Source organism: Rhineura floridana, chromosome 17 (assembly GCF_030035675.1).
Source record: "Rhineura floridana isolate rRhiFlo1 chromosome 17, rRhiFlo1.hap2, whole genome shotgun sequence".
NCBI lineage: Eukaryota > Metazoa > Chordata > Lepidosauria > Squamata > Rhineuridae > Rhineura > Rhineura floridana.
The window spans coordinates 2,563,244-2,590,735 of NC_084496.1; the positions used below are offsets into that span (position 1 = coordinate 2,563,244).

General features: G+C 43.5%; 1 protein-coding gene and 1 long non-coding RNA gene across 3 annotated transcripts; one reads left to right on the top strand and one right to left on the bottom strand.

The window, feature by feature from the left end:
* Positions 1–522: 522 nt before the first annotated feature.
* Positions 523–23,029, bottom strand: MSLN (mesothelin). Of its 2 annotated transcripts, none has more exons than XM_061600035.1 (13): positions 22,966–23,029; positions 21,426–21,509; positions 18,252–18,295; positions 16,303–16,518; positions 15,378–15,548; positions 13,488–13,575; positions 11,329–11,513; positions 9,973–10,119; positions 8,880–9,013; positions 6,034–6,167; positions 4,529–4,623; positions 3,629–3,818; positions 523–2,608 (listed from the first exon to the last, which is right to left on the bottom strand). In XM_061600035.1, the coding sequence occupies exons 2-13, from the start codon at positions 21,490–21,492 to the stop codon at positions 2,514–2,516; spliced, it is 1,566 nt and encodes a 521-aa protein (XP_061456019.1). In that variant the 5' UTR covers positions 21,493–21,509; positions 22,966–23,029; the 3' UTR covers positions 523–2,513. The 2 variants fall into 2 exon arrangements, with proteins under 2 accessions (XP_061456019.1, XP_061456018.1); XM_061600034.1 differs by lacking the exon at positions 22,966–23,029 and adding an exon at positions 22,741–22,785.
* LOC133371959 (uncharacterized) lies at positions 9,343–15,757 on the top strand. Its single transcript, XR_009759432.1, has 4 exons — positions 9,343–9,729; positions 10,528–10,578; positions 12,184–12,218; positions 13,302–15,757. It is a non-coding gene; the product is annotated as an uncharacterized LOC133371959 (long non-coding RNA).
* Positions 23,030–27,492: the final 4,463 nt, after the last annotated feature.

Genomic DNA, 27,492 nt, shown 5'->3' on the forward strand with positions numbered 1-27,492 from the left:
GGGCAGTCACAGTGGGTTGTGCTCATGATGCTATCAGGGCAGTCACATGCAATTCCACTTTGAATACCGTTTGCGCCTGCAAAAGTTTTTGGGGTGGGCTTACTGCTTCATTTCCAGCCAGTGAATGTCCTATAACCTTTTATACCACAAATGTTCTAGCTTTTCACCCGCTTTTGTTGAGCTATAGAGCTGTCTGATGGACAGCGATCATGTGTTGGTGTTGAGGGACCATTACAGAACAAAGTAAAGCAGAAGAAATCCACCACTAATGCACTATTATGGGGTCAAGAACATGTTGGACAATACACCTGCAATAAATCACCAGTCTGGAGGTGGCCACAGAGAGTAGGGGGCGAGAGGCAAAAACTGCCCGGGGGAGTCCTGAGGGCCATACAAAGCGGCATGGAGAGATGGATTTGGCCCTTGGACCTGAGGTTCCCCACTCCTGTTTTAGAAGATATTTGTGCATTACACCAGGAACGCCAAAGACACAACAGCCACAATAGAGAGGATGACCAGGTGTTTATTTGGTACAATATATACAAGCCACTGAGTCAAAAGATCAGGTTATATAAAGCACTGGGTGTTCTTAGCTTGCCCCAGCATTTTTTATTTTGTTCTTCTATGCTCTTCTAACACTGTTTTCCAACCCACCTGTCTTTGGGTTGTGGTCCTATCAACAAATAATTTATGAAGCAAGCAGATGCCCAGACCTCAAGAGCAGCCTCCTCTGTTCACAGGGCTAGAATCAGCTGGTGGCGCTTGTCCAGGAGTTTGCAAAGTCTTCAGATCCGTCTCACCTCTTTAGCTAGCAGATGCATACCTGAGGGGCACAGTCAGCAGACCGGCACCTTCCACTTGGTCCAGCCGAAGGTTTCACTCCAGCAGTCAGGGACAGAACTTCTCTGTGTTCCAAGGTGATTTTCACAGCAACATTCCCCTGTCCTCTCCATCAGTTGGCCTTCTGGCGAGGTTTCTGGAGGACTGCTGTGGCAAAGATGCTTCTCGGCAGCTGACCATAAGGCTGTGCTGCATACATTCTGTGTGTCCACAATCATGCTATGAAGATTGTGTGGGCATCCCTATAGCTTTATCGGTCTATTATGGACAGGGGAGAATTGGCCATTTCTCTTTTAAGTTTAATCTTGCTTAATGGCTCTCGGTAGTTGCTGCTTAATGGACGTTGACGGTCAGCTGATGTTTCTACAACCCAGCGTGCAGGTTAATAATCTCCTGCAAAGGGGCAAGGAGGCCCGAAAAAAAAAAGTTTTTGCAAGAAAAGCAGACTTCAGAGTATTGGAGCTAACTGGGAAGGAACAGCCTTGAGGAAAATAATGGTCTCTTGTTTGGGTGCGTGTGTGTTGATTCTGCTTTAGTGTAGCTCTGCCTTCCTGTTCCTCACTCCCTCTATCTGTCTTTGTGTTAATCAACTGATGTCATGGGGGTGTGTGGATTCAGTATGATTGGCATGTGGAGGCACACATTCACCCTACACACAAGAATCCATGAACCAAAACGCAGCGATGCTTTGAAATTTGTGTTCCTCTGAATTTGGCAAAGTAGTCCTCTAAACAAAACAAAAAATGTGTACGAGAATGTGTATATTAGGGGAAAATGTGCACCCAAATGCATATATCGGTGGACGAGCAAACCAAAATGCATTATATGAGGCGAGATGGTGTGCAAAAATGTGTACGCTGGGAGAAAAATGTGTGCAGATGAATTTGCAAGAAGGCTTAAAAAAATCAGAAAATGATGCAGAGATGATCCGAAGATTGGGAAAACGAGGAGAAAGTGAAACTGACAAATTCGCCCATTCCAATGTCAATGCAAGGGGTCGCTGCTATCTCTCCTCGCAAGGAAATTAGCCCTCTAAAGCTGCTCCCAGAATTCCTATAGAGCTCAGACAAACTGAGAAGTATGCAACACTATGTTGCACAAAATCCCAATGGCTGCAGATTGAACCCCCACCCCTTTCCGGGTTTTCCAATGGCAGAGGAAGGACTAGTCCATTTGGTGCACTGTTGTCTGCACTGACTGGCAGCAGCTCTGCAGGGTTTCAGGCAGGGGTTCTCTCCTAGCCCTACAGGGAGATGTCAGGGATTGAACCTGGGACCTTCTGCCTGCAAAGCAGGTGCTCTGCCACTGAACTATGGCCCTTTTCTCAGTGGGAAAAAAACAAAGGCATGCTGTGCATGCTCAGTTAGCCTTCCGGGACATTCTGCACAGATGGCACATGGTCCCATTCTGAGTTATGCTCCCTCTCCTCACACCCTCAGTAGCAAAGGCACTCTGCACATGCTTAACTACACTTTTGCCTTTCAAACTAAGCATCCCACACATGGTTGGCAGAAGGTTTTTTTTTAAAAAAATCTCCTCGTCCACTTCCCCAAGGGCATTTCTGCGTCTTCCCATCACAGGCAAATTTGAGAGTTCATAGAAAATTGCAGCAAAAAGAGCTTGGTCATCATCACAACACTCCCTGTCTTCTGTTTGTTTAGAGCAGGAGAGTTTCATGAAAGGATAGAATTCAGCGACAGAATCAGAAGGCATGCAGGGAAGACATGCAGGAGATGGGCAATGATGGCACGGGGAGCTCTTGATGTGTCTGGAGAAACAAGAAAGAACATAAATCTAAAGTCCAGCACATGCAAGAAACCATTGATTTGCAGATACATGCACTTCCGCCTCTCCCTCTATTAACTGCGTCCCCAGACTGTGGTCCGTGGACCAACAGTGGGCCGTGGCGTGTCGGCGGTCAACAGTCATATTAACTTTGGCCTGTGTTTTTACTGCTTCTCTTCTTTCTTATATTGTACTACAATTTGAGTCCTATACAATTTATTTCTACACAATAAAAGAAGCCGTAAAAATGACCATCATATGGTACCTAGCACAGTGCATCGCAATGCTACGACAGGCAGAAAAATAATTAAGGGGGCCGCCAAGACCGTCAGCCATTTCCAGGTGGGGAAGGTTTGGGAAACAATTCTCTGATGGCTTTCCTTTCTGTCCTCTCTGCTTCCAACCTCGGTTTCGATTGTGAACGCCCCCCCCTCTCCCAGCCTTCAGGTTTAAACTCCTTGGAGGCACAGAGACCACTAATACACAGTTCAGCCCAGAAAAGGGCATTTTGGCTAAACAGGAAGAATTTCCTGATAGCGTAAACTCTTTGACAATGGAACAGACTGTCATGGGAGGTGGTAGACTCTCCTTTGTTAAAGGCTTTTAAGTAGAGCCTGGATGGCCGCCTAGCAGAAATATTTTGGCGGTGAGTTTCCTGCCAGATGGGAAGGGTTGGATGACTTTCGAGATCCCATCTAATGCTATGATTGTATGGCAATCTTGGGCTAGTCACTATTTCTCAGTCTAATCTACCTTACAGGGTTGTTGTGAAAGTAAAATGAGGAGGAGGAAAATGTACTTTGCCTGAACTCCTTATAGGAAGGGCAGAATGCATATATATATCTAAAAAAACCACACATGGAGACATTTTAATCATTCTCACATCCTGTTTCCCAAGCGCTTTATTATTATTATTATTATTACTATTACTATTATTATTATTATTATTATTATTATTGATCATCTACCTCCTACACCACAGAAAATGTGGCTCATTTCTTACTGGTTTTTGGATCTCTAGGCAGGACAATGTATCCTTCAGGTCGTCCCCCTGTGAGCCCAAGGCCCAGAGTGTCCAGCTCAGACTGCTTCTGACTGATGATCCAGTCTCTTATAAAAGGGTCAGACTGGTGAGCCTTCAGGTCCCCTAGATTCTTTCCCAGCAAGAGTTTGACATCAGTGGGTGTTAGTTCCTGTGGAATGAGTGAAAGGGAGATGTTATGGGCAATCGCCTTGTTGGTGCTCAAAAGATCCCACTGTGGATCAATATCAGAGCCATGTGTCTCAGTTGCCCAAAGTATATAGAAATGCCCACTGCACAGATTTTCTCTAGCTTTTTATTGACGCTATTTTGGCTCTTTCGTTCACTAAGAGGAACTTCCAAATGTGCTTTGCATGTTGCTTTAGGTGAGATCTTGCTAACAGCTCTTCTCACGGTTAGAAATTTGAAGACCCAGAAAAACACACAATATGGGGGGGGGAAATCCCCCCGCAAAAAATCCAGAAAAATTGAACCCCCACATTTCCCCCTAATTTTTCTGTCCCCCCCACCCCGGGCCTTCACATGTCTACTCACAGTACAATCACTGTGATTTCCGTCGTCTTCATCTGGTACACCAGCAGACAGACAGGGATGGGCAAATATGTCAATTTAAGATTCTTACCATTTCTCATCTTTCTACTCTTAAGCCCATTTCTCCACATTTCTCGATCAGTTTGCAATTTTTTTGAAGTTCTCATGTAAATTCACCAGCCTTTTAGTACAAATTTCTCCTAATATACACATTTTGTATGCAATTATGCAGTTTTCATAATATCTTTTATGTTATTTTCACAAATATATGTGTTTTTATGAACAGCATATACATGGTCTCTCTGAAGGTCACCCTCAGCCCCTACTCACCATCACAGCGCCTTTCCACAAGCCCATGAAAGTGTCAATGTCCATATTGACATTATTTTTGCGAAGAGCCCTCAAATCCTCACCAGGAGCACCTCCTGGAGAAAGAAAAAAATGAAGAAAATGTGGTTGTTATACTTTACCAACCTTTCAGGGTAAAACAGCTCCTCTTAAGGTCTTCTCTGTATGTTTAGGATAAATTTCCCTGATCATTTCAGTCCTTGACATGGGAAAGCCCTCCCCCCACTCTTCACAGTTTCTTTCGGTAATGGGGCTTTTCCAGATGACTAATGCACAGCAAAATACAAAAGTATTTTAATTTTCTCCGACCATCCTGCAAATAGGAAATAAAGTTCTATCCAATCCACACATAATAGTGGTGCTCAGGGCCGGCCCTACTATTAGGCAGAGTGAGGCAACTGCCTTAGGCTGCAGAATCCGGCCACATTCACACCATACATTGATTCCATTATTATTCCAATTTAAACAGTCATGGCTTCCCCCAAAGAATCCTGGGAAGTGTAGTTTGTGAAGAGTTCTGACAGCTGTTAGAAAATCCCCCTATTCTCCTCAAAGTGCTACAATTCCCAAAGTGGTTTAACAATCAATCCCTCCTTCCAGGGAACTCTGAGAATTGTAGCTCTATGAGGGGAATAGGGCTCTCAACACCCTTCACAAACTACAGTTCCCAGGATTCTTTGGGGGGAAGCCATGACTGTTTAAAGTGGAATAATAATGGAATCAATGTCTGGTGTGGAGGTGGACTCTGAGAGGTGAGGATTTGAGATAGGAAGCTGTCATACAGCAAGCAGACTGTGGTCCCTTTGTGCCCCCCACTGGCCCAGGTGCACTGGAGGATGGGGGTCACCGCATTTTCTTTTGCCTTAGGCAGCAAAATGTCTTAGGCCAGATCTGATGGGTGGTGGGTGAGGGAGAATGGGGTCGTGAAAAGGACAGTTCTGCTGGAGGAGAAAATATGATATACCCCTTCTTCCTTTTTTAAAAAAAATTAAACAAAGCCTGGATGGTGTGCGTGCTCCAGTACGTAAGAAGAAAAAGAGGGATCTCACCCAAGCAGACACTAGCACTGTGCCGAAAAATCTTCACACATTTTTTTCCCCAACCGTTGGCAATCAATTAATGAGAAAAGGAATGGCATTCCCCGGAAAGGCCCTTGCTATTTTTTTAGATGCGGTTATAAGGAAATTGCTTTCCAGTGGTGGCTGGTGCCTGTTGGGACTGGTGGGGCGGAAGGCAGGGAGCCCGACAGTAGGTGGCGCCAGAGCCAATGAATTCTACCTTTGTCCCCATCCTCCTCTCTGAGGGGCAACACAGAGGCGAAGGAGGAGAAAGGGCCATCCTCTGCACTGGTCGTGAGTAAGTCAGGAGGGCAGAGTGAGATAAGTGGGGCAGTGCCCCCTTTGCCATAATGGATCAGCCTCTACCAACAAACTGCAATCCGAGGCCTGGACCGCAAGAGCATTTCCCCATATAATGTTGTTGCTTACCCAGGTATGGCTTGATGGAGTTATAATATTCCGGGAACTGATTGTGTTGGTCAGAGTAAGCCCTCTTGACTTTGGCATACAGGCTATCCTTGATAGACTGGGGACACTCGTCAAGTTTGGGAGGTTTGGCCAGCCTGGAAAAACAAAACCAAAGGAGAAGGAGAACAAAAGAGACAGGCGAGTCTCCCAACCCTCCCACCCATCTCTCAGCTTTGCTTATTGCTTCCTGGAATAGTCTTGTTAATAGTGAGGTGGTCCATGTCACCTGAGCTCACCAGATCAAAGCAAAACCAGTTGCCAGCTCATCTCCAGGCCCAATACAAGATGCTCATGTTAAGGTTGAAAGCCCTAAATGAAGTAGGTTTCAAATATCTGAAAAGACCACCTCCTTCCCTACAGAGTCTCTCAAGTGCCAAGGTCAACAGAGGGGGGTCCCTTTGGTAATTCTGTGGCCCTCAGAAGTTTGGATGGGGGATGGCCCCGGAGAGGGCAATCTCTGTGGCAGCCCCTATGTGGTGGAACTCCCTTCCCACAGAGGTGTGCCTGGCGACTTCACTGTACAGATTTCAGTGAATGAGGAAGACATGTCTCCTGCTGAGAGGAAGGCCGGGATATGAATCAATCAATCAATTGGTCAATCAAATAAATTAATAAATAAATATCTCTATACTGTGGCACTTGACACCCAAGATGTATATTTTTGGGACCTACCCTCTTTTTTGTGATGTTGAGATTTTAAGTTTTGAATTGTTTTAATGATGTATTTTAAGCTTTTGTAACCCACCCTGGGATTCTTACGGTGAAGGGCAGGTAATAAATTAAAATGCTACAACCACTACTACTAATAATAATTTGTGAGCTGATTGGTGCTTTTCTTTGGAATGCAACGATCTGAATAACAAATTGTTGTGAACAGTTTTAATTATACCTTGTTTGTTTTTCAGAGTGTACATGGCTTAGAGATTTTTGAAACATTACGCACTATATAAAAGCTTTTAAACAAACAAATAAATAAAGCTGTTCTAGCCAGCCTGATCCGTTGGCCTTAACTGACCTTTAAGAAATAACTAAATTCTGTTCCAGGGAATCACTTTGCATATACAGTACTTTGCATGTGAGCTCTGTTATCAATCTTCCACTGCTTTAGCATGAGAGTTGTTAAATTAAGAGGTGCTGTTGTAACTTTATTTTTAAAACCAAGAGAAAAGTGAAGAGGCAATGTTGCTAACTGTTCTCGCTCATTAAAGCAAGATGGCAGATTCTTGTAAAGATGGGCCCGGATTGATGGCACAATTAATGACTTAAGTCGAAATGAAATTTTTGCAACAATTTGATATTGGATAAAATTGTGACATTCAGATCCACAAATTCGATACTGTGAAATTTTAATTTTCATAATTTAATTTGGAGTAGCTCAGACTGTGACTTTTTAAAAAAAGGCCTCATGAAAATTCACAAACATTTTAGTGTGAATTCCTCTTAATATACACATTGTTGCATTCCGTTTTGCCTAATATACAAATTTTGCCAAGCGATCCCTCCCAATATAATGTTATTTTCACTAATATATGCATTTATATGCACACTTTACTCATATATGTGCATTTTTATACCCATTACGTGGCTGCAGAACTGCATTGCAAAATTCAGGGAAGTGAGAATTTTGAAGGATGCGTGTGTTTGTTTCATGGATTATTTTAGAATGCATGAATTAGGTAAGTTCATCTTTAAATGTGAACTGAATCAAATTCCACCCTCATCCCTAGTCAATCAGCTATTTTCACATTCTCAACCCACACTCCTGAAATATGCAAATAATAATGTGGGCCTACCTTATAGGACTGTTTTAAGTATAGCTGAAAAAATGAACATGAAGCAATCTGAACACTTGAAAAGCACGACATGAATAATTAGGGTTGCATCCAGTGCTATTTTATTTAGAGTAGACCCATCAAAATTAATGGAATAACTAACTCAGGTCCATGAATTTCAATGGGTCTACTCTGAGAAGGGCTTAGTTGGATGCAACCCTATGTCGTGATATGATTATGCTGTGCTCACTATTTTTGTGGTATGAGTGTATGTATATATGTGAGAGATTTTATTCAAAGCACTGAGTCCACATTTGATAAGTAGAATGATGGCCCTCCCTTCTTGCTAAGAGATGAAGAGGGTCAAAAGAGTAACAATGATTTAATTTATATCCTGCCTTCTTTGAAATTCAAGGAAAGATACATGAGAGATTTGAAAGGCAACCTCTCATCCAGTACCAATCTGCTTAGCTTTTGCAAAATGGTTGCATCACATGCCTTCAGACCATTGCCCTTAAACCAGGTGTGGGGCATCTGAGGCCTTTCAGATGCTGCTGGACTGCAATTCCCATCATTCCTGACTTTTGGCCACGCTGGCTGAGGCTGATGGGAGTTGTAGTCCAGGCATTTTAGCATGTGTTTTAAATTGTTTTTATATTGTTTTAAATTTTAAAATTGTGTTTTAAATTGTGTTTAAAATATGTGTTTTAAATTGTATATTTGTTTTAATGTTTTTGATTGCTGTAAACCGCCCAGAGAGCTTCGGCTATGGGGCGGTATACAAGTGCAATAAATAAATAAATAAATAAACATCTGGAGACCTAAAGTTTGGGAAGGGCTGGGATTGACATAAATCAACACAGTGGGTAAAAAAAAGCCCCTATTTCATGGCTGTATACAACAGGACCACCAAACAAACACTAAAAAAAAAAAAAAGCACCCTTACTGGACTGCCATAAAAATATTCAGAGGTCAACTAATTTTTTTAAATCTTGTCAAAGAAATTAACAGCTTCGTTTCTGCTAGCATACTCACTTGATGGCATCCTCCTTGATCATGTTGAGCTGTCCTTGGGTCAGGAGACAGATGTATCCTGCCCCAAGTGCATTCAGAGCAGTGGCATCAAACTGGCCTCCAGAGCTGGCATATTGCTGAATAAGTGCACTGGCCTAAAATAAATAATTTCAAGCCCAAATTAGAGTGGTCTGCAAGCATGATATCTCCCGAAGTGTAAATGCTTTAGAGGAGCATAGCTAAAGCATGGCTTAGTGAACTAGCATGGCTTAGTGAACCATTCCATACATATCCAAAAAGCAGAGGCAGATAAAGAAACATTCTCAGCACACACTCCCTGCCCCAGTTATGGAACACCCCTATTGGAGAGACCTGCCAAAGCTTGCTCAACCTTTGGGAATGTTGCAAAGACTTTGTGTAGGTGGTGTAACTTAAGGAGGGAGCTGCACAGGGCTGTGGCCATTAACTCAGGATGCATTTCATGGTCATGACAAAGACAGCCCAGTATCTTTGGGGGAAGGCTGTAGCTCAGTGGAAGAGCACCTGCTTTCCAAGCAAAAGGTCCCGGGTTCAATCCCCAGCGACGTCTCTAGGTAGGGCTGAAACCCTGGAGGGCTGCTTGCCAGTCAGGCAATATTAGGCTGGATGACGTGGCAGAGGCAGAGGCAGGTGCTCCTCTGATTTCCAGTGGATTTTGGCAAACTGAACAAGTCTTGTGACTTCTTTGTGAAACTTCCAGATTGCGGTTCATGTGTTCAGCACCTGATTGCGGTTCAGCACCCAAGACACCAAAATGTGACAAGAATAACAGCACACATCCTTCCTCTATATAAACTTTCAACAAGCCGGCTAAGTGGAGATTTTTATCCCGGTACGTAACTGTATATATATAACAAATATCTATATTTATATATTTGTGATTTTTCATTGCTTTTACACATGCAATGGCTTTATATCTATATATACAACTGTGTGGTGAAATTGGTCTGAAATGCTTCATAGGAAGCGACTCATACAGGAAAGAAATAATTAATAAAATCATAATAAACTTCTGGACTGGAAAATAAGGGGAAGGAAACAGTTAAGTTTAAAAAAAACCTTAGGCTGAGCTTGCCATTTTGTCATCAGGTGAGCTGTCCAGCAAAGCGGCAAGGGTCTCTGCTGAGTTGAATCTCCATTTCTTAACCTCCTCGGGAGTCATTATCTCAAGCATGCTTCCCAGGTTACGGACGATCGAATCAGGATATCCATCTGGATAACCCTGTAGGAATTACCAAATAGAAACTTGAGTGTTTGTGAATGCAACTCTGGAGTCTCCCATCACTTTCTCAGAGCACAAATCTTTCAGGAGAGAGAGCGTAGTCGCAGCTGGTGCCCATGAGGACTGGTAGTGTGCAAGGCAGAGACAAACAATAGGAGAAAACTAGAGCCAATAGCAGGCAGAGATGCCCCCTGCATTTTTCCCAATCTTCAATTCAGTTCTCTACATTTCTGTAGCCATTTGTGAATGTTCTTAAGCCTGTTAGCACAAATGTCTCCCACCAACGTTTTTGTACGGTGTTTTGCCTAGCACACACATTTTTGTGCAAGCAATTTCTCCTAATACAATGCATGTTTGTACATTATTTTCACTAGTTCATTCATTTTTGTGCCCATTCCCCCCTAAAAGATGGATTTTTGTAAACACTGCTGCTTGGAGAATTGGAAACGCAAAATTTGGGTAAGTACACATTTTGAAGAATGGCTGTGTTCCAGATCTCATATTGTTTTTGAAAGTGCCAATTTGATAGATTTGCCTTTAAATGCAAACTGAATCGAATTTCTCTCCCCTGACTCGTTGTAACTAAGAAGCAGGAATGTCAGAGAATTCAGATGAAAATGGAAACAGGAGCTGAAATTGACAATGTTTGCTTATTCGTCCCATGCCTGGAATGGAAATCAATCCAGTGAATCTGATCGGTATCCACTATTGTTGTTACTTTCAGTCCAGAAACGATACCTAATTGATTATGTCCATCCTCATTTGCATTGTTTTTCTTTTGCATTGAAATGAATGCGATGGCATAACGTAACAACATAATTTACATGATTTAATTTCATAAGCTACGTACGTTACGTAAGTTTGCTACAATGGACAGAGAGAGACAAATAGCATCGCATTTGGCAGAAGACAAAACTGCAGCGGAATGGAAAAAGTGCTGCATGTGAGGAATATAGGGCAGAATGGAATACTGGTGCCTTCTGACATCCCTAGTAAGAAGGCAGACAGATGGGGAGCTTTCTGCAGGCAGACTGAGGTTGGTGGGGCAGGAACAGCCTCCAAACAGAGAGGGAGAGAGCACATGTACACAGGGCCCCAATCTATTGATCTCCTTGGGCCATTCTCCTTACTCCACACTCTCAAGAGCTGGGATTAATCCTTGTTTCCACATCTCTCTGAGCAAACAACGAAAATGAAAACATGGATTACCTCATCCAGCTTTTCCTTAAGAACTGCCAATTGCTCCAAAGTGAAAGGATAGTCTGAGAAATTATGGAGATTGTCCGCCACCATTGAGGGGCTTAAGCACAGGCGCAACTCGTTGTCAGTGTACTCAAGAGGCATCAGCGTGTTTTCGAGGACCTCCTTTGTTATGATCTTATCAGGGGGGCATCCTGTTAAGGCAAGAGTTAACCCGGGTTAAAGAACCTTCAAACCCCACAGGGCACTGTGAAAGCAAACATATCAGAAGAGCCCTGCTGGATCAGATCAAAGGACTGTCGATCTATTCCCACACCCTGTGTGTCCCACAGTGACCACAAGGAAGTCCACAAGCAGGGCAGGAGGGCAATGGACCTCTCCCACCGTTGCACCTCAGCTAGTGGTAATTCAGAAGCATAATGCCTCTGAACCAGGACACATGTAATGGACTGTGGTTGCATCCAAAACTAGTCCTACTCAGAGTAAACCCTTTGAAATTAATGAATGTAGGTTAGTCATTTCAATGGGTCTACTTTGAGTAGGACTAGGAACCCATATATATATATATAAAGGGTGGCATCTACTAAGAGAAGACCCACTGCAATTAATAGACATGACTAACGTGAGTAGTGACTAGTTGAATATGATCCTTAGGTTCCTTAATTTCAGTGGGTCTACCCTGAATAGGACTTAATACAGCCTAAAATACTTTGAGAAAGGATGAATTCTACAACCTGCAGTAATTATACAAATTACACAAGTGTACATCATTTCTCTTATTCTACCTAATTTATTCTGCAGTTTCTCTGTTTTGAATAATACAACATTCATCCTTCTCCCTCCCCTCCTTGGCTATTTCCTCAGCATTTTCCACCAACTGGGCCATGCCCTGGATTCAGGTAAGAGACTAAGGGCAGGTCTATACAAATGGCAGATCCCACGGTAAGAATATGACCCTTGCGCTCTGAAACCAGCCCAGTCCAGGTTTCCCTTCAGACAGTGAAGGATGATTGCACACAGAAAACCAGCATGCCATTATCTGGAGAAGGCGAGGCTAGAAATGTTTTGTCTTATATCTAGTTTTCAGTGTGCAAGGAACAGAGAGAGATGGATCTGCCCAGCCTGTTTATCTTAGTTCCTCATTTTTCTAATCTTAAATTCAGTTCTCTAATTCAGCTTGGGATTTTTAAAAAAGTCTTCATGAATATTCATCAGCATTTTAGTGTGAATTTCTTCTACTATACACATTTTTTACAAAGCAATGTTCCCTAATATAATGCATTTCTGTATGTTATTTTTCAATAATATGTGCATATTTATGCCTACTTTACCCTAGTATATGCATTTTTACATATTATTGGCTGGAGAGCTGCACTGCAAAATTTGGGGAAGTGGGAATTGTGAAGGATAGCTCTGATTCAGTTCATGTATTAAAGTGTGAATTAGATGAATTAGGTAGATTCACCTTTAAATGCAAACTGAATTGAATCCCCCCCATCCCCAGCAAGGACTTTCTGTTAATATGCAGATGCCTTCAGGTATGCCACTTCCAGTCCCCTCACTGCAAACTGAAGTGGTACAGTCTGGGAAAATAACTCTCTGGTAGAGCATCTGCCTTGCATGCAGAAGGCTCCAGGTTCAATCCCTGGTGTCTCCAGGTTTGTTGTTATGTGCCTTCAAGTCAATTACGACTTATGGCGACCCTATGAATGGTGACCTCCAAGAGCATCTGTCATGAACCACCCTGTTCAGATCTTGTAAGTTCAGGTCTGTGGCTTCCTTTATGGAATCAATCCATCTCTTGTTTGGCCTTCCTCTTTTTCTACTCCCTTCTGTTTTCCCCAGCATTATTGTCTTTTCTAGTGAATCAGGTCTTCTCATTATGTGTCCAAAGTATGATAATCTCAGTTTCATCATTTTAGCTTCTAGTGACAGTTCTGGTTTAATTTGTTCTAACACCCAATTATTTGCCTTTTTCACAGTCCATGGTATGCACATCAAACCCTGGAGAGCCACTGACAATCAAAGTAGATAATACTGAGATAGGTGGACCAATGATCTGACTCAGAATAAGGCACCTTCTTGGGTTCCTATATATCCCCTTTATCATGTGATCTGCTGTTTGTGTGAATTAACTCCAGCTCTACCACAAGCAATGCGTTGCATACCTGTATTACGTTTCTGCCTGGAGCGTTGGAGTTTTTTCACAAGAGATGCCAGCTGTGCTGTTGGCACATGGGAACTGCGTGATGCACTCTGCAAAAATAAAAAATAAGCTATGCGATAAAGGATGCAAGATTTGGTAAACACTGTGCAATTCTCTATTAAGCTGAGTGCAGAGATGACTTTCTTCCTCCTGTTTTTGGGAATTGGTAGGCAAGATCAAGACTGTCGTCTTTCAAAACAGAATACTACAGCATATACTATGATGAGATGATATTAGATATATCCCACCTTTCATTTCAAGATGGCTGAAAAAATTGTCATTGATTGCACAAAGCACTTACAAGTCATGGCAAACACAGGAGGCATCATATGGAAGATGATTGCTGATAGAAAAACATGGAATTTGACCTTTCCCTTGCCTGCCCTCATTTACAGGTCTTTAAGCGGCAGCAACAGTGATGGAAAATGGAAGGAGGTGTGAAGGAACACACCTGTTCCACCGTTTTGTGTTCTGTTTATTTGTTGTAAAATGGTTGGTTTTTGCTTCACAGGCTCTCCTGCACAGGAGGATCAAAAGTTCACAGGAGAGTCAAAAGTTTATGTTTTGCTCAGGAGGTTGTGCACATGAGGAGGTTTTGCCTAGGAACCTGGCAATGAAGGAGAAACAGGAACTGATTGACAAAAAAGGTTGGAAGGGCAGAAATCTTGTATATAAGTTGAACTGGAAAATTGGGTAGTCAGTAGAAGAAAAAGGTGGGGAGACAGGGACCTGAGAAGGCTTGCTTTCTTAAGTTATATATATGACATTTGTGACAAGGATACGTGAGGTCCACAGTAGCTCCCACTTACAATTTCAGCAGCAGTAACTTAGATCAATGCTGAGTAAAAGTTAGTTGGCTATAACTCAATTTTTCCACCTAGCGTACCTCACAGGGTTGTCTCGAGAATAAAATGGGGGGGGTGCATGAGGCCTCAACTCCTTGGAGGAATGGTGGGATAATATATATATATGCATAATAAAATTAGGATGAGAAAGCTGGGTTTTTAATTCCTGTACAGAACTCAGGAATATTATACTGTCATTGGGTCAATCTAGCTCAGTATTGTCCACAATGGATGGCAGCAGGCAGCACTCAAAGAGTCTCTCCCAGCCCTACCTGGAGATGCCCAGGGACAGGCCCCCAGCCAACCTAAAAGTTTGGAGGGGGCACCAAAAAAAGTAGAGGGCAGCATTTTTTCCATAATAAATTCATTTTTGAGGAAAAATGGGGGGAAGGAGAGAAAGGTTTTAGAGGGGCTGGACCCCCAGTTCCCCCTGCTCCCAGCTACAGGTCTGGCCAGGGATTGAACCTGGGATTTTTTGCAGGTGATCTGCTACTATCACGGCCCTTTCTCCAACAGGTCCTCCTTGTGTAACAGGGAGGTTGTCCATGGCATTTCTCTCTGGCTGTGAGAACAGTTCCAGCAGGTTTGTTTGGTGGTCTTTCCTGACACCCTCTGCCGAATTATCTTACCCGATGTTAATTGAACCAGAAGTATACACATAGGCCTTGTTCTCTGAAACGTCTCTTGGCTTCTCAAGTACTAGCAGGTTGGGTAAAATAAGATTATCCGTATTTGGAGAGCAATACTTTTGTGGCTTGTTTCTCTGATGACACCAGAGCCGTGACAAACATGTGACAACTCAGAACATTCAAAACATTAAAATCTGTTGTGACTTTTAGATGGTAGGCCTGAGGGCAGGGACATGTTATCGCTGACATTTGTAAGCTGCTCTGGGAAGCTTGTTTTGGCTGAAGATCAGGACAAAAAGGCTTTAAATAAACAACAGCCATCTAAATGTGACATTTGCTCATTAAGGGCGATTTTGAGTTAATAGAAGAAGGCCTCACCTTTTCCACAAATGCAGCTTTCAGAGCCGGTGGTGCATTCCTCAGCTGTTTGGCAAAGCCTGGGACCTTAACAGCATCCAAGATCACCTGGGCAGGTATTGACTGCAGGCTAGTGGGGCTCAGTCCTATCACCAGGCTCCCAAGCGCTGCAAGGCTCTTGCCGTCCACAATCTGTTGATAGGAAATTCTCAGCTGTAGAGGCGAGGGGGGCATCCAAGAGACAACTTCACCTAGCAGGCCCAACCGGTGACTTGGAGACAGGAGGCACAGTGGCTCTCTCCAGAGCCACATTGCACCAGGTGCTAAGTGGACCTACGAGCTGTTTCTTACCAATCTCACTCCCCAGTCTTGGAGGCCCTTCTGACCTGCTGTCAGTCACAGAAGCAATTGAGAACCTAAGAAGCTGCATGCTCCTGAAAGAGACCAGCTCAGGGCTGTTTTTGCTGACAGATGCAGGAAGGGAGAGTGCTCTTGCGCTCAGGTCCTGCTTGTGGGGCATCTGGTTGGCCACTGTGAGAACAGGAGGCTGGACTAGATGGGCCCCCTTTGGCCTGATCCAGCAGGCAGGCTCTGCTGATGTTCTTGGGTCTCCACTGAGTGTCAGTGGCTCCTCCAGGGTTTGAGGCAGGGGACATTCCCTGTCCTACCTGGAGGTGCCTGGGCTTGAACCTGGGACCTCAGACTGCCCTGCCACTGAGCTACGGCCCTTCAGCATGGGGCAAGATTTGCAAGGGGGCAACTACTAGTGGATTCCGCGGGGTGTATTTGCAACAACAGCAACTTCAGGCAGAGGTTCCTTGTTCCATTTGTCACCTGTCCCCTACTCCAAATCTCTCAGGTGAGCTCTTTCTAGCTCCCACTCCTTCCAGAGGTCCCTGCTTGGCTGTATCTCATTTCATATGCAAGGGGGCGATGCATTTCTTACCTGGTATCCGGAACTAAAAAGTTTGTTCAGAATGGCTTCAGCCTGTTCAGGGCTCCAGCCCTGAACTTCACTCAAGGCAGGCAGGCAGGCAGGCAGGCCACTGCTGGGAATGCACTTCTCAATCTGCTCCACGGAGAGTCCCCCTGCCCCCTGCCCCAGGCACTTCGGGATTTCCTGAGAGACGGCTTCACAGTTGCCAACTGGCAATCCAGTAACCTGGTGGCGGGAAAAGAATGAGCAAAGCTGGGATCGGAGGAGAGATGGGCAAATCTGTCACTCTCTCAGTTTCTCACTTTCCAATCAGTTCTCCACGTTTCCACAGCAATTAGGTGTTGCTTTTTTTAATCTTCATGAAAATTTGTTGGCATTTTAACAGGCACATTTTGTGTGCAAGTATGCCTAATATAATGCATTTTTATACTATTTTCACTCATACGTGCCTTGATGCACATGAGTGCCCTTAGTATACGCATTTTTATACACATTATTTGGCTTGACAACTGCACTGCAAAATTCAGAGAAGGCTGAACTTTCAAAGCATGGCAGGGTTTCAGCTCACCTATTGTTTCAGTAAAATGCAAATTACAAAGGTTTACCTTTAAATGCAAACTGAACCCAACTTCCCCCCCTCTCTAGGTTTATAAGCTGCTCTCTGCTTCCCTGTCACTGTCACCATTTGACTGTCCCTTCCCACTGTCAGAGATATTGCTTGAATGACTACGCCTACACGTTTATTTCCTGCTGCTACCAAACTGCTTGATGATGTCGATGGGATGCTATCCTCAAGATTCACTGTCTCTTCTGCAGTTACAGAAATCTCCCTCTCCACAACTTGGCTTTGAAGTAAGAATGAATAGGAACTCATTTCGCTCTGATTGTTTCCAATAATCAGGAAATGACAAGGAAGCAAGTTAGAAGACCCTTCTCAGCAGCTCACACACTCCCCTTTCATGCTGATTGGCTTGTAGGATGCTGGAGACATTGGGACCCTGCTGGGACCCTGCTCCCAAAAATGTCAGGGGTCTAAGGACCCCTGGGACCCTGCTCCCAAAAATGTCAGGGGTCTAAGGCCCCCTGGGACCCTGGACGACCACACCCCTGCCCTCCACCTTGATTTTCTGAACCCATAATAGATTCTAAGCTTGTTTGGACAGACAATCGACTTCTTTACAAACCATTGCCTCATCTGCACAAGCCTTTCTTTTGCATTACTGCAGAGATGGGAAATGTCTGGCCCTTGGGACTCTCCCCAAGACCCTTCCTGGGACACCCCCCTCACTGACTCTGCTCCACCCACTCCCTGAGTGCTTTGGCTTGGCTGGGGGGGGAGATGGAGAGGTGTATCAAATGACTTTTTGTTGTTTTTTTAAACTGTAATTATATTGATTGGTTATTCTTGGTTATCTATTGGCACAGAGCTTGGATTATAATAATGGTCTGGCTTCCTTTTTTTTTGTGGTGGTGGTGGTGATTTTATGCAAAGCCTCAATGAACTCCGTAGGAACAAATGGAGTTGCCTCATAGCAAGGCAGACCACTGGTCCATCTAGCTTCATATTGTCTACACTGATTGGCAGTGGCTCTTCAGGGTTTCAGACAGATTTTCTCCCTGGGATGTTTGGCATGCAAAGCAGATGAGTCAGTGTTGTTTAGTGGTTAGAGTGTCAGACCAGGACTTGGGAGACCGGGGTTCAAATCCCTGCTCAGCTATGAAGCTCACTGAGCGACCTTAGGCCAGTCGCTCTCTCTCAGCCTAGCTTACCTCACAGGGTTGTTGTGAAGATAAAACAAGGAGGTGGAGAAGCATGTATGGCACCTTGACCCCCTTGGAGGAAAGGTGGGATATAAATGCAACAAACAGACACTGTTCCACTCAGCTACGCTCCTCCATAGAAGTGGAAGATGGTGTCAGGTACGCAACATGTGTGTAGAAGCACAGCAATTACTTACCGGAAGCGTCACCTCAGCTCTGGCAGTGGTGACCATTGCCCAACCTGAAAGACAAATAAGATTTCAGAGGTGAGGGTGAAATATTTGCATCCAAAAGATGTAACACAGCTTGCCTCGGCAAATCTGGGCACGTGGAATGTCCTCTGCCAATTTTTTTGTTTGTTTCGCTTCAGCAGGAAAAATGAATGAATGAGTGAATGAAAGCTTCAATTTGTTCTGCTTGGCACGATCTGAGAACATGGCAGTCAGTGGTATGCTCAGATGTGAGATGCTAGCGGATGGGCCTACACTTGGAAGGGCCGGCCCTACCAGTGAGCAGAGTGAGTCAACCACCTCGGGCAGCAGATGTTCAACAGTGGCATCAGTAGTAGACTCTGGCTATTCCTCCCGAGGTCCAGCCACTCCCCTATGCTGTCACAAGGCCACTCCCGGGTCCCTAAAAGTTGCCTGCTGCCTCAGATACGTACCTGTAGTGTAGTGGACAATTCAGAAGTGCAGGGTCCTTTCAAGATAGTCATGCCCCCTTTCCCCCCTTCCCTCATCTCCCTTGCTCTCCCTGTCATCATGTGAGCCCACACTTCACTACAACAGACACCCGTAGGAACCAATCAGCATGAAAGAGGAGGCTGCGTCTTAGTTACTGAGAAGAGTCTTTTCAGTGGCTGACTCATCTCCTTTCACTCTGATTGACTCCAATCAGCACCAAAGGACAAGGACTTTCCTCAGTGGTAACATGCTCCATTGTCATGCTGTTTAGCCGATACATACGGACCTGGCTGGGACCCTGCTCCCAAAAAAGTAATAGGTCTGTGATCCCCTGCGACCCTGGATGACTGCACCCCTGCCCATCAGTAGAGTTGCCAGCCCAGTGGTCCTCTGTGCATGGAATGGGATGGGATTGTGTATTTTGCCTCAGGCAGCAAAATGCTGAAAAGCTGAAAATCTTTGCCTTTTGCACCTTTTTCCTTTTAGAAATTAAGAACCATTAAAAAGGTCAGGCAGGGAATGGCTGGAGCACCCTGCTTATGATTCAAGGGGTTTTATTTTTTAACCGAACACATGAAGTCTGTCTTGGAAACGCCACTATCTTTTTATTGACCTCCTTGGGGTGTTTTTCTGTTTGTGCACAATCCAGGCGCCTTAATAGAGCTCCCCCCTCTCATGGCAGTCAAATGCAAGCTGCTGCTTGTTCAGATCTGCTTCTCAAACTTGCTCATTTATGCTTTGGTGGCATCAGGATGTTTTTTCCCCTTCATAATCTCCCTTTGAGCTGTGACGCTTTTGAGAGCTACAGAATTCTTTCAGATCTTTACGTTTCTTTGCAGGCTGCCCTGATGCAACGTTGCTTTAAACTTGGGCCCTTATAGCTGTAAGGAGATTGGGGAATTAATGGGGGGAAAACTGTTCCTATTGATTCGCAAGTTTAAACGACAATTGCATCTCCTTCAGCTGTCCCTATCTATCTAGGGCAGTTCCTTCTTTTGGTATCTGAGCCTGGTAAGTTCCTGATCTTAATTTGATCTCTCTCTCTGGCATTTGGGGAATGCTAAACTTGTCATCCTTCAGGATTCACTCCCTCCCCAGGTCTCTAGAAGTTAGGGAAGGACCATCGCTCAGTTGTAGAGCACCCGAAGTCCCAGGTTCAACTTCCAGCTTGTGCAGCAAGGGCTGGAAATGTCTTCTACCCGAAATTGGTATGGATCGGTCTGTCACTTTCAGTTTCTTGATTTCCCAATCTGAAGTTCTCCACATTTTCACATCCATTTGTGGATTTTTTTAAAAAAAATCAGCATTTTAGTGAGAATTTTTCCTAATACATACATTTGTATATGATTTCCACCTAATACACACTTTTCTGCAATGCATTGTTAGATAATGCATTTATATGCATTCCTTTTCCTTTAGCAACAGCATTTTTGTATACGGTGGCTGGAGAATTGCATTGCAAAATCTGGAAAAGTGTGAATTTCAAAGGAAGGCTGTGTTTTCTTTTGCGTATTGTTTTGGAAAGTGTGAATTAGGTAGGTTCATCTTTAAATGCAAACTGAATTGAATCCCCCCTCATCCCTACCTGAAATCCTGGAGAGCTGTTCCCAGTCAGTGCAGACAATACTGAGCTGAATATAAGCCAATTTCAAATACTGGGAGCTCCACATAAGTTAAATCTTGGAGGGAGGAGGGGATTCACAATCTTTAGTGTCAGTGCATGAACATGAAGTCATCATGCTTGGCTTTTTTTTCCACACTGAGGCAATGAAGGTATCTTTTAACGTTATTTATTTATTTATTTATTAGATTTACATCCCACCCTTCCTCCCAGTAGAGCCCGAGGTGGCGTCTTTTGAAGTTCTCATGACCAATGATAGGTTTGCTGTGCTTCTCTAGTGCATCTTTAACAGCAGGACAAGCACCCCCCTGGCCTTAAATCTGGTGGAAGATTGCGATTTATTGCACAGTAGATTTATACAGCACACACATGGTGGAGCAGACCTTTCAGCAAAGTAATAGGATCAGGGCAGGTGATGATCAGTGAGCCATCCTTGGTATGAAAATTGGGGCATGAAGAGGTGTGTTTCTTTTTCTGTCCATAAAAATGTTGTGGGTTTACAATTAATAACACAGAATATAAACAACATGTCCTCCTATCATCTGCTCTATTTTTTGTCTAATTATACCCTGGCTAATGCCCAGACATGAATCTCTCTCTATATATATAAAAACTATAATAAGGATCCAACTAGATGTTTGCTTAAACATAGTATGTAGCTAGGTAGCTTGATTTGTCCAAAAATAATTACAGGTGTGGGTGAACTAACTAATGGACAGGGAGGGAAAGGCGATCTCTTCTCTCCTTCTCCCCCACGACTGGAACAGAGATCTCCCCCACCACCACCTGCAGCTGGGAGCCTTTGGGAAAAGTCTAAAAGTAAAAGAAAAGGGTAGAGAGAAGAGACTTTTTCCCCTAACACTTCTAGCCACATACATGAAGCAGAGAATATCCATACTGATTGCTAAGAGGGAGTGTAGATATAGGCCTCCCCTCCCTATTCACTGTCTTCCTAATAAAAAATTGGGTTCCCTCCCACCTGTAATTATTTGAGGGCACAACAGTATGTGTGTGTGTGTGTATTTATATATATATATATATGCATCCATATGCATAACTGTACTCACCAACCATAAAAATGCAGCCAAATAGTCTTGATTGTTGTAACATTATTCTGAATGGGTCTCTCCACATGGTGAAATCTGCTCACTCTAGAAAATAAAATAAACAAACAAATGAAACCTATTTCATTGTTGGTTATAATCCCTTTCAAGTTTCCCTGATCACTAAAACAGCAGGAAATTCATTACAGACATAGGGTTGAGTTTGATATTAGACCTGTTTGGAGAAAACCGATTGAAATTAATGGCCGTCTTAGTTGGATATAACCCACAAGCAATGCATCAGTCACAGATAAGGATGAAAGGATCTCTCTAAAGGATTTCTCGAGTTTCAGTTCTCTAAATTTAGTTCTGTGGCAATTTGTGATGGTTTTTTTTTTAATCCTCATGAAAATTCTTCAGTATTTTAGGGTGAATTTCTCCTAATAAACACATTGTATGCAGTTTTGACTAATGAGCACATTTTTGCAAGCAATTTCTTCACTCCTATATTCACGTTTATGCACTCTTTCCCCGAATAGATACATTTTTGTAAACATTCTTGGGTTGGAGAACTGCATCACAAAATCTGGATAGATGCAAATTTTGAAGGATGCCTGTGTTTCAGTTCTCAAATTGCTTTGGAAAGTGCAAATTTGATAGATTCAGCTTGAACTACAAACTATCAATTTTCTCTCCCACCCCAAGTCACAGGCTTGAGAGAACCGGGGCTTGCAAACACAAAGGTCTCCAAAACGGTGTCTAATTTACAGAACTCACAACACTTTTGCTTCTCTTGAAGAACTGATTTATTTAAAATATTTCTGTACCCCTCTTCATTCAAACGACAACAGAGCGCTTCACACACAAAACCACATCCTGATTCCCCATGCAAAAAACACCAGGGCTTTAAACAATAATAGTAGTAATCTTTGCTATTTAGATATCACTTTAAATGAGTCTTCATGAGTTAAAAATAGGCAGGGCCTGCCAACAACCACCAATTTAGATGAGAGATGGATGGAGAAATTGGAAAGAGCTTGCCTCCCTCCAAACAAGGAAACTCGCCCATCTACCTAGTGAAGGGGAGAGAAATGATGCACATAGCAACAAAGAAAGGAAGTGTCTCTACACAGGAGCATAGCAAGCTGCCTTATATTGAGCCAGACCAATGGTAGAAAAATAGACCATCTAGCTCAGTACTGTTTACACTGACTGGCAGCAGCTCTCCAGGATTTCATTCAGGGGTCTCCCCCAGTCCCACCCGGAGATGCCACTGGACACTGACCCTGGGATCTTCTGCATGCAAGGCAGATGTTCTCCCACTGAGCGTAGTACTTACCACTGCTGTCTCCTCTTCGTGCCTAGCAAGAAAGCACGAAGCTCCAAGCTGCCGACTTTTCACTAAGAGAGGCAGGGCGGGATCCCCTTTGCTTCTAATAACTTTATTGGAAATGATAGGACACCTGTCAAGTGCCAGCCACACCCTGTGGTTTCTGGGTTTATTTATTTAAAAAAGAAAGGTTTCACAACCAGATGACATGTTGTGCGGTCATCCTTGGTTTACCTCAGGAGACTTGACAGGAAGGCCCAGCGGATCCTCAGCGTTAGGGCCGGCTAGGGATGTGAATAGTGAGAAGACTAAAGTAATGACCACAGAAGATTTATGTAACTTTAAAGTTGACAATGAGGACATCGAACTTGTCAAGGATTATCAATACCTTGGCAGAGTCATTAACCAAAATGGAGACAATAGTCAAGAAATCAGAAGAAGGCTAGGACTGGGGAGGGCAGCTATGAGAGAACTAGAAAAGGTCCTCAAATGCAAAGATGTATCACTGAACACCAAAGTGAGGGTCATTCAGACCATGGTATTCCCAATCTCTATGTATGGATGTGAAAGTTGGAGAGTGAAAAAAGTGGATAAGAGAAAAATCAACTCATTTAAGATGTGGTGTTGGAGGAGAGCTTTGCGGATACCATGGACTGAGAAAAAGAGAAATAATTGGGTGTTAGAACAAATTAAACCAGAACTATCATTGGAAACTAAAATGATGAAACGGAGGTTATCATACTTTGGACGAATAATGAGAAGACATGATTCACTAGGAAAGACAATAATGCTGGGAAAAACAGCAGGGAGTAGAAAAAGAGGAAGGCCAAGCAAGAGATGGATTGATTCCATAAAGGAAGCCACAGACCTGAACTTACAAGATCTGAACAGGGTGGTTCACGACAGATGCTATTGACTTGAAGGCACATAACAACAACAAGAGATGTGCTAGAATTCTGCCCAATTTGGATTTGGCACCAAATTTTCCATTAATTTGCTTATCCCCCATTGCTGAGGATTTTAATGTAGCGAATATCTGTGGCTGTTTGTGAAAACAGACTTTAAAAAAAAAAAAATCTGCCTCTCTAAACATAGATTGTAAGAATGATGGTTTATCAATATTTCCTTTTAAAATAATGATATTAATATATATATATTTTCTGAGTGAACAAAAACACAGATCAGTAAAAGCAGTGGATAAAGAACAAACTCGAATCGATGCCAGCCTGTTAGGTTGACGGAATGCTTTCAAAACTGGCACCTGCCAATGGACTCCATCCCTAGGGCCAGCTCTACGATTAGGCAGAGTAAGCCAACTGCCTCAGGTGGCTGATGTTGGGGGACAGTGGGGCAGGCCCCCAACTATTCCTCCAGAGCCTCCCCTTCAAGCCATTCCTCTCTGCTGTCCCACATGGCCTGCCCCATTGCAGGAGAATTCAACCCAATATTCATTCCAGGCTAATGTGTGATAACATTTGATCAAGGAGTTCTGGGTGAACAAGTGGCCAAGTGTCTGCTTGCAAAAGAAAAAGCTGCATTTTGCTATAAGTGTTGCTTCTAGGCTTAAAAGGAGAAGTGTGAGAAGGTCAAGTACCCAAAGTAACCTAGAAGGCTGGCAACACCCTGGCATGATTACAGGAAGAAGCTGGTCTGGCACCAGGTGACATACCAGAAGGACAGAGAAGTAGGCTCTCGTGCTGACCACAAGAACAGGGAACACATGCAACGCGCACATAGGGAGGATCTCGGGTGGGGGGCTTCCAGGTGACACGTGCATTTGTGCTGAACCAATAAGACAGCTAGAAATTTACCTCATTGGTCATGCTACAGTAGATTTGGCAAAGGCAATTGAAAAGGATGTTTAATTAAGTGCAGGGGAAATAATCTCTCTCTTCTCTTCGGAATCTGAGAGGTCCCACCTCCGGGGGGGGGGGAGAATGTCTTCACATGGGGTTCCGTCACCCTAAGATGCTCTGGGTTGTGTGAGCATGTATAAGGGACTGGGTTCGCTGCCTGGTTCTGATCTACTTGTATTCCGGTAGTCCATTGTTCCATCCTGATCCACCTTTTTTTTTGTTCCTGCTTGCTTTGGCACTTGCTGGTTTGATCCGCTGTTGTTTTTTTGGTTGCGCAAAAAATTTGTGTAATTTTTGACGTAAATGCCTATGTAAATGATCATAGTGTTCCATGCGGTTTATTTTTTTTACGATTTATAACAGATGTACACACTGTTACAAATGCACCCAATTTAGATGAAATTACGAAGATAGTTACATAAGATCGGGGGGAAATCGGAGGGGGGGAATCCATGCTGATTATAGCAGCAGCCTGCCGCAAGAAATCAGTGCCGGCAAACAAAAGCACTAAAACCTTTAAAACATCATAAAAAGAAACTTTAAAACACATTAAAACAAAACATCTTTAAAAACATTTCTTAAGAAAAGCTTTCAAAAGATCTTCTAAGATTAAAAACATTTTAAAAACGGTTTGAGAACATATTAAAGAGCAATTCCAACACAGATGCAGACTGGGATAGATCTCAACTTAAAAGGCTTGTTGAAAAAGGAAGGTCTTCAATAGGCACCAACAAGATAACAGAGATGGCGCCTGTCTAATATTTAAGGAATATTTAATATTTAAGGATTTGCAGGAAGAAGTTCCGTGTGGAACATACGAAGGTGCCTTATACCAAACTGTGCTGTTCCCTCATCTAGCTGTGAATTGCCTACTCCATGCTGAGCAAGAGCGGCCCTCCAGAATTTCAGGCCCTGCCTGGCGGTCTTTGGGATTGGATCTGTGATCTTCTGCACGCAAAGCATGGGCTCTGCCACTGAGTTATGGCTGTCCCCTTGGGCATAGTCTGGGTGGAGGTTTCTAACCTCGGTGGTTGCCACCAAGAATGTGTCTATTAGTGGCTTGCAGTGCCGCAGGGATGAAGTGTACAGGCCTCTGAGTAAGCCAAATCAGGGTGTGCCCAGGACAGCTTAATTAGGTTACAGGCCAGGCAGAGAGGAAAGCATTTGCATTTTTCAGCGGTCCCATGCTACCATGCATACTGGCTAGAGTCCCTCCTATCGATTAATTTAATTTATTTGTTTTTATTTATTTATTTATTAAATTTCTATCCCGCCCTTCCTCCCAGAAGGAGCCCAGGTGAGAAGAGGTCTGCAAGTATACGCTGCAGCTCTCTTGTCTTGTATGTGTAAGGCTTTGCTTTGCATACTTTCAGGGGCAATCCAGAGATTTCAGACTAGAGGTGCTAGGAGCACGCTTGAGACAACAGCAAGGCTTAGCTCCTCAATAACAATGTGCTGATGCTGCCTGCTTCCTGGCTAGGGATGGGCAAATATGCCAATTTTGCTTTTTCTCTTATTTTTCCAGTCTTACGTCCTCCCTGTTTCGGTCACAAAAAGTTTGAGATATCTTTTTAAAAAATGTCCCTATGAAAATTTGTTGGCATTTTTGTGCAAATTTCTCCTACTCTACACATTTTTATATGCATTTTTGTCTGATATACACATTTTTGCAAAGCAACTTTCCCTAATGTTTTTGTATGCTATTTTCACTAATATATGTATTACTTTTTAAGGCATACTTTACCCTAGTACATGCATCCTTGTCCATAGTACTTGGCTGGAGAATGGCATTGCATAATTTGGAGAGTTGCTGATCTTGGAGGATGGCTGCGTTTTGGTCCATGCATTGCTTTGGAGCATGACAAAATGAATTGAATTTCTCCCCCATGCCTATTCCTGGCTCAGTGGCCTAGAGGCAAAGCCACCCACAGTACATTGTAATGCTTATATACTGTGATATCCACTAGGGAGGCCTTGCTTATACTTCATAGGTGCAGGTGAAGACCCAGAAAAAACTATAAAATTAATAAAAAACATGTTTCCCTCCATTTTAAAGACAAACTGGAAAAACTGGGAGTTTTCCTCCCAATTTTCCTTTCCTCCCTCCCCCCCCAGGCTTTCACATCTCAACACATGTGGCATGTAACAATTCTGTCTCTGGAACTGCTTGAGAGAGTTCTAGAGCCCCCTGTTCTAACCATGGAAGGCAGGGCAGGTCCCCACATTGTCTGGAGGTGAACTGTTGGCTCATGTCACCATCCCTCCTTACTCTTTTAAAATGCAGCCATCACTTTCCTTATAATCTGTTTATATATTTAACACCTTCTGGAGTAGCAACATGACTCACCTTTGAATTACACTTCCCAATGGGTGACTCAGCCACAAGGTGGATCAATGGCTCCTGGCAACACCCAGAAGTCAAGCCTAACTGTGATCACTTCCCCAGACTTGAGCAACATGCATGTTCTGCAAGGATAAAAATAAAAATATGAGTTCTCTGTGCGAACAAACAAGTTTACGGCTCATGACTAGCTCAAAATCCTATGATGACGAAGGAAATCTAAGCCAGCTTGGTGCCAGCACTTGACATCCTCAGGCAGCTGCCGGGGCCCCAGCAGGCCCCACCACTGTGACGATGATATCTGCTGTCTCAAATCTGGAACTATTCCTGATGCCCTGGGTAGGTATCCCTACTTGCCGGGCAATCCGGAGACATCTTATTTTTTTATCTTCCCACGATGCCCTCAATATAGTGCCACCATTTCAAACACCTGCAATTTGAAAGGTGTTTAGATACTTCAGATTAAGATACAAGTCAGTCCAGCAAAGAAGAGAAGAAAAAAGAAGCCCCCCACACCCCCAGACCATTGCAATCTATTCTCACTTTGTCCTAATAAGGGCTCAG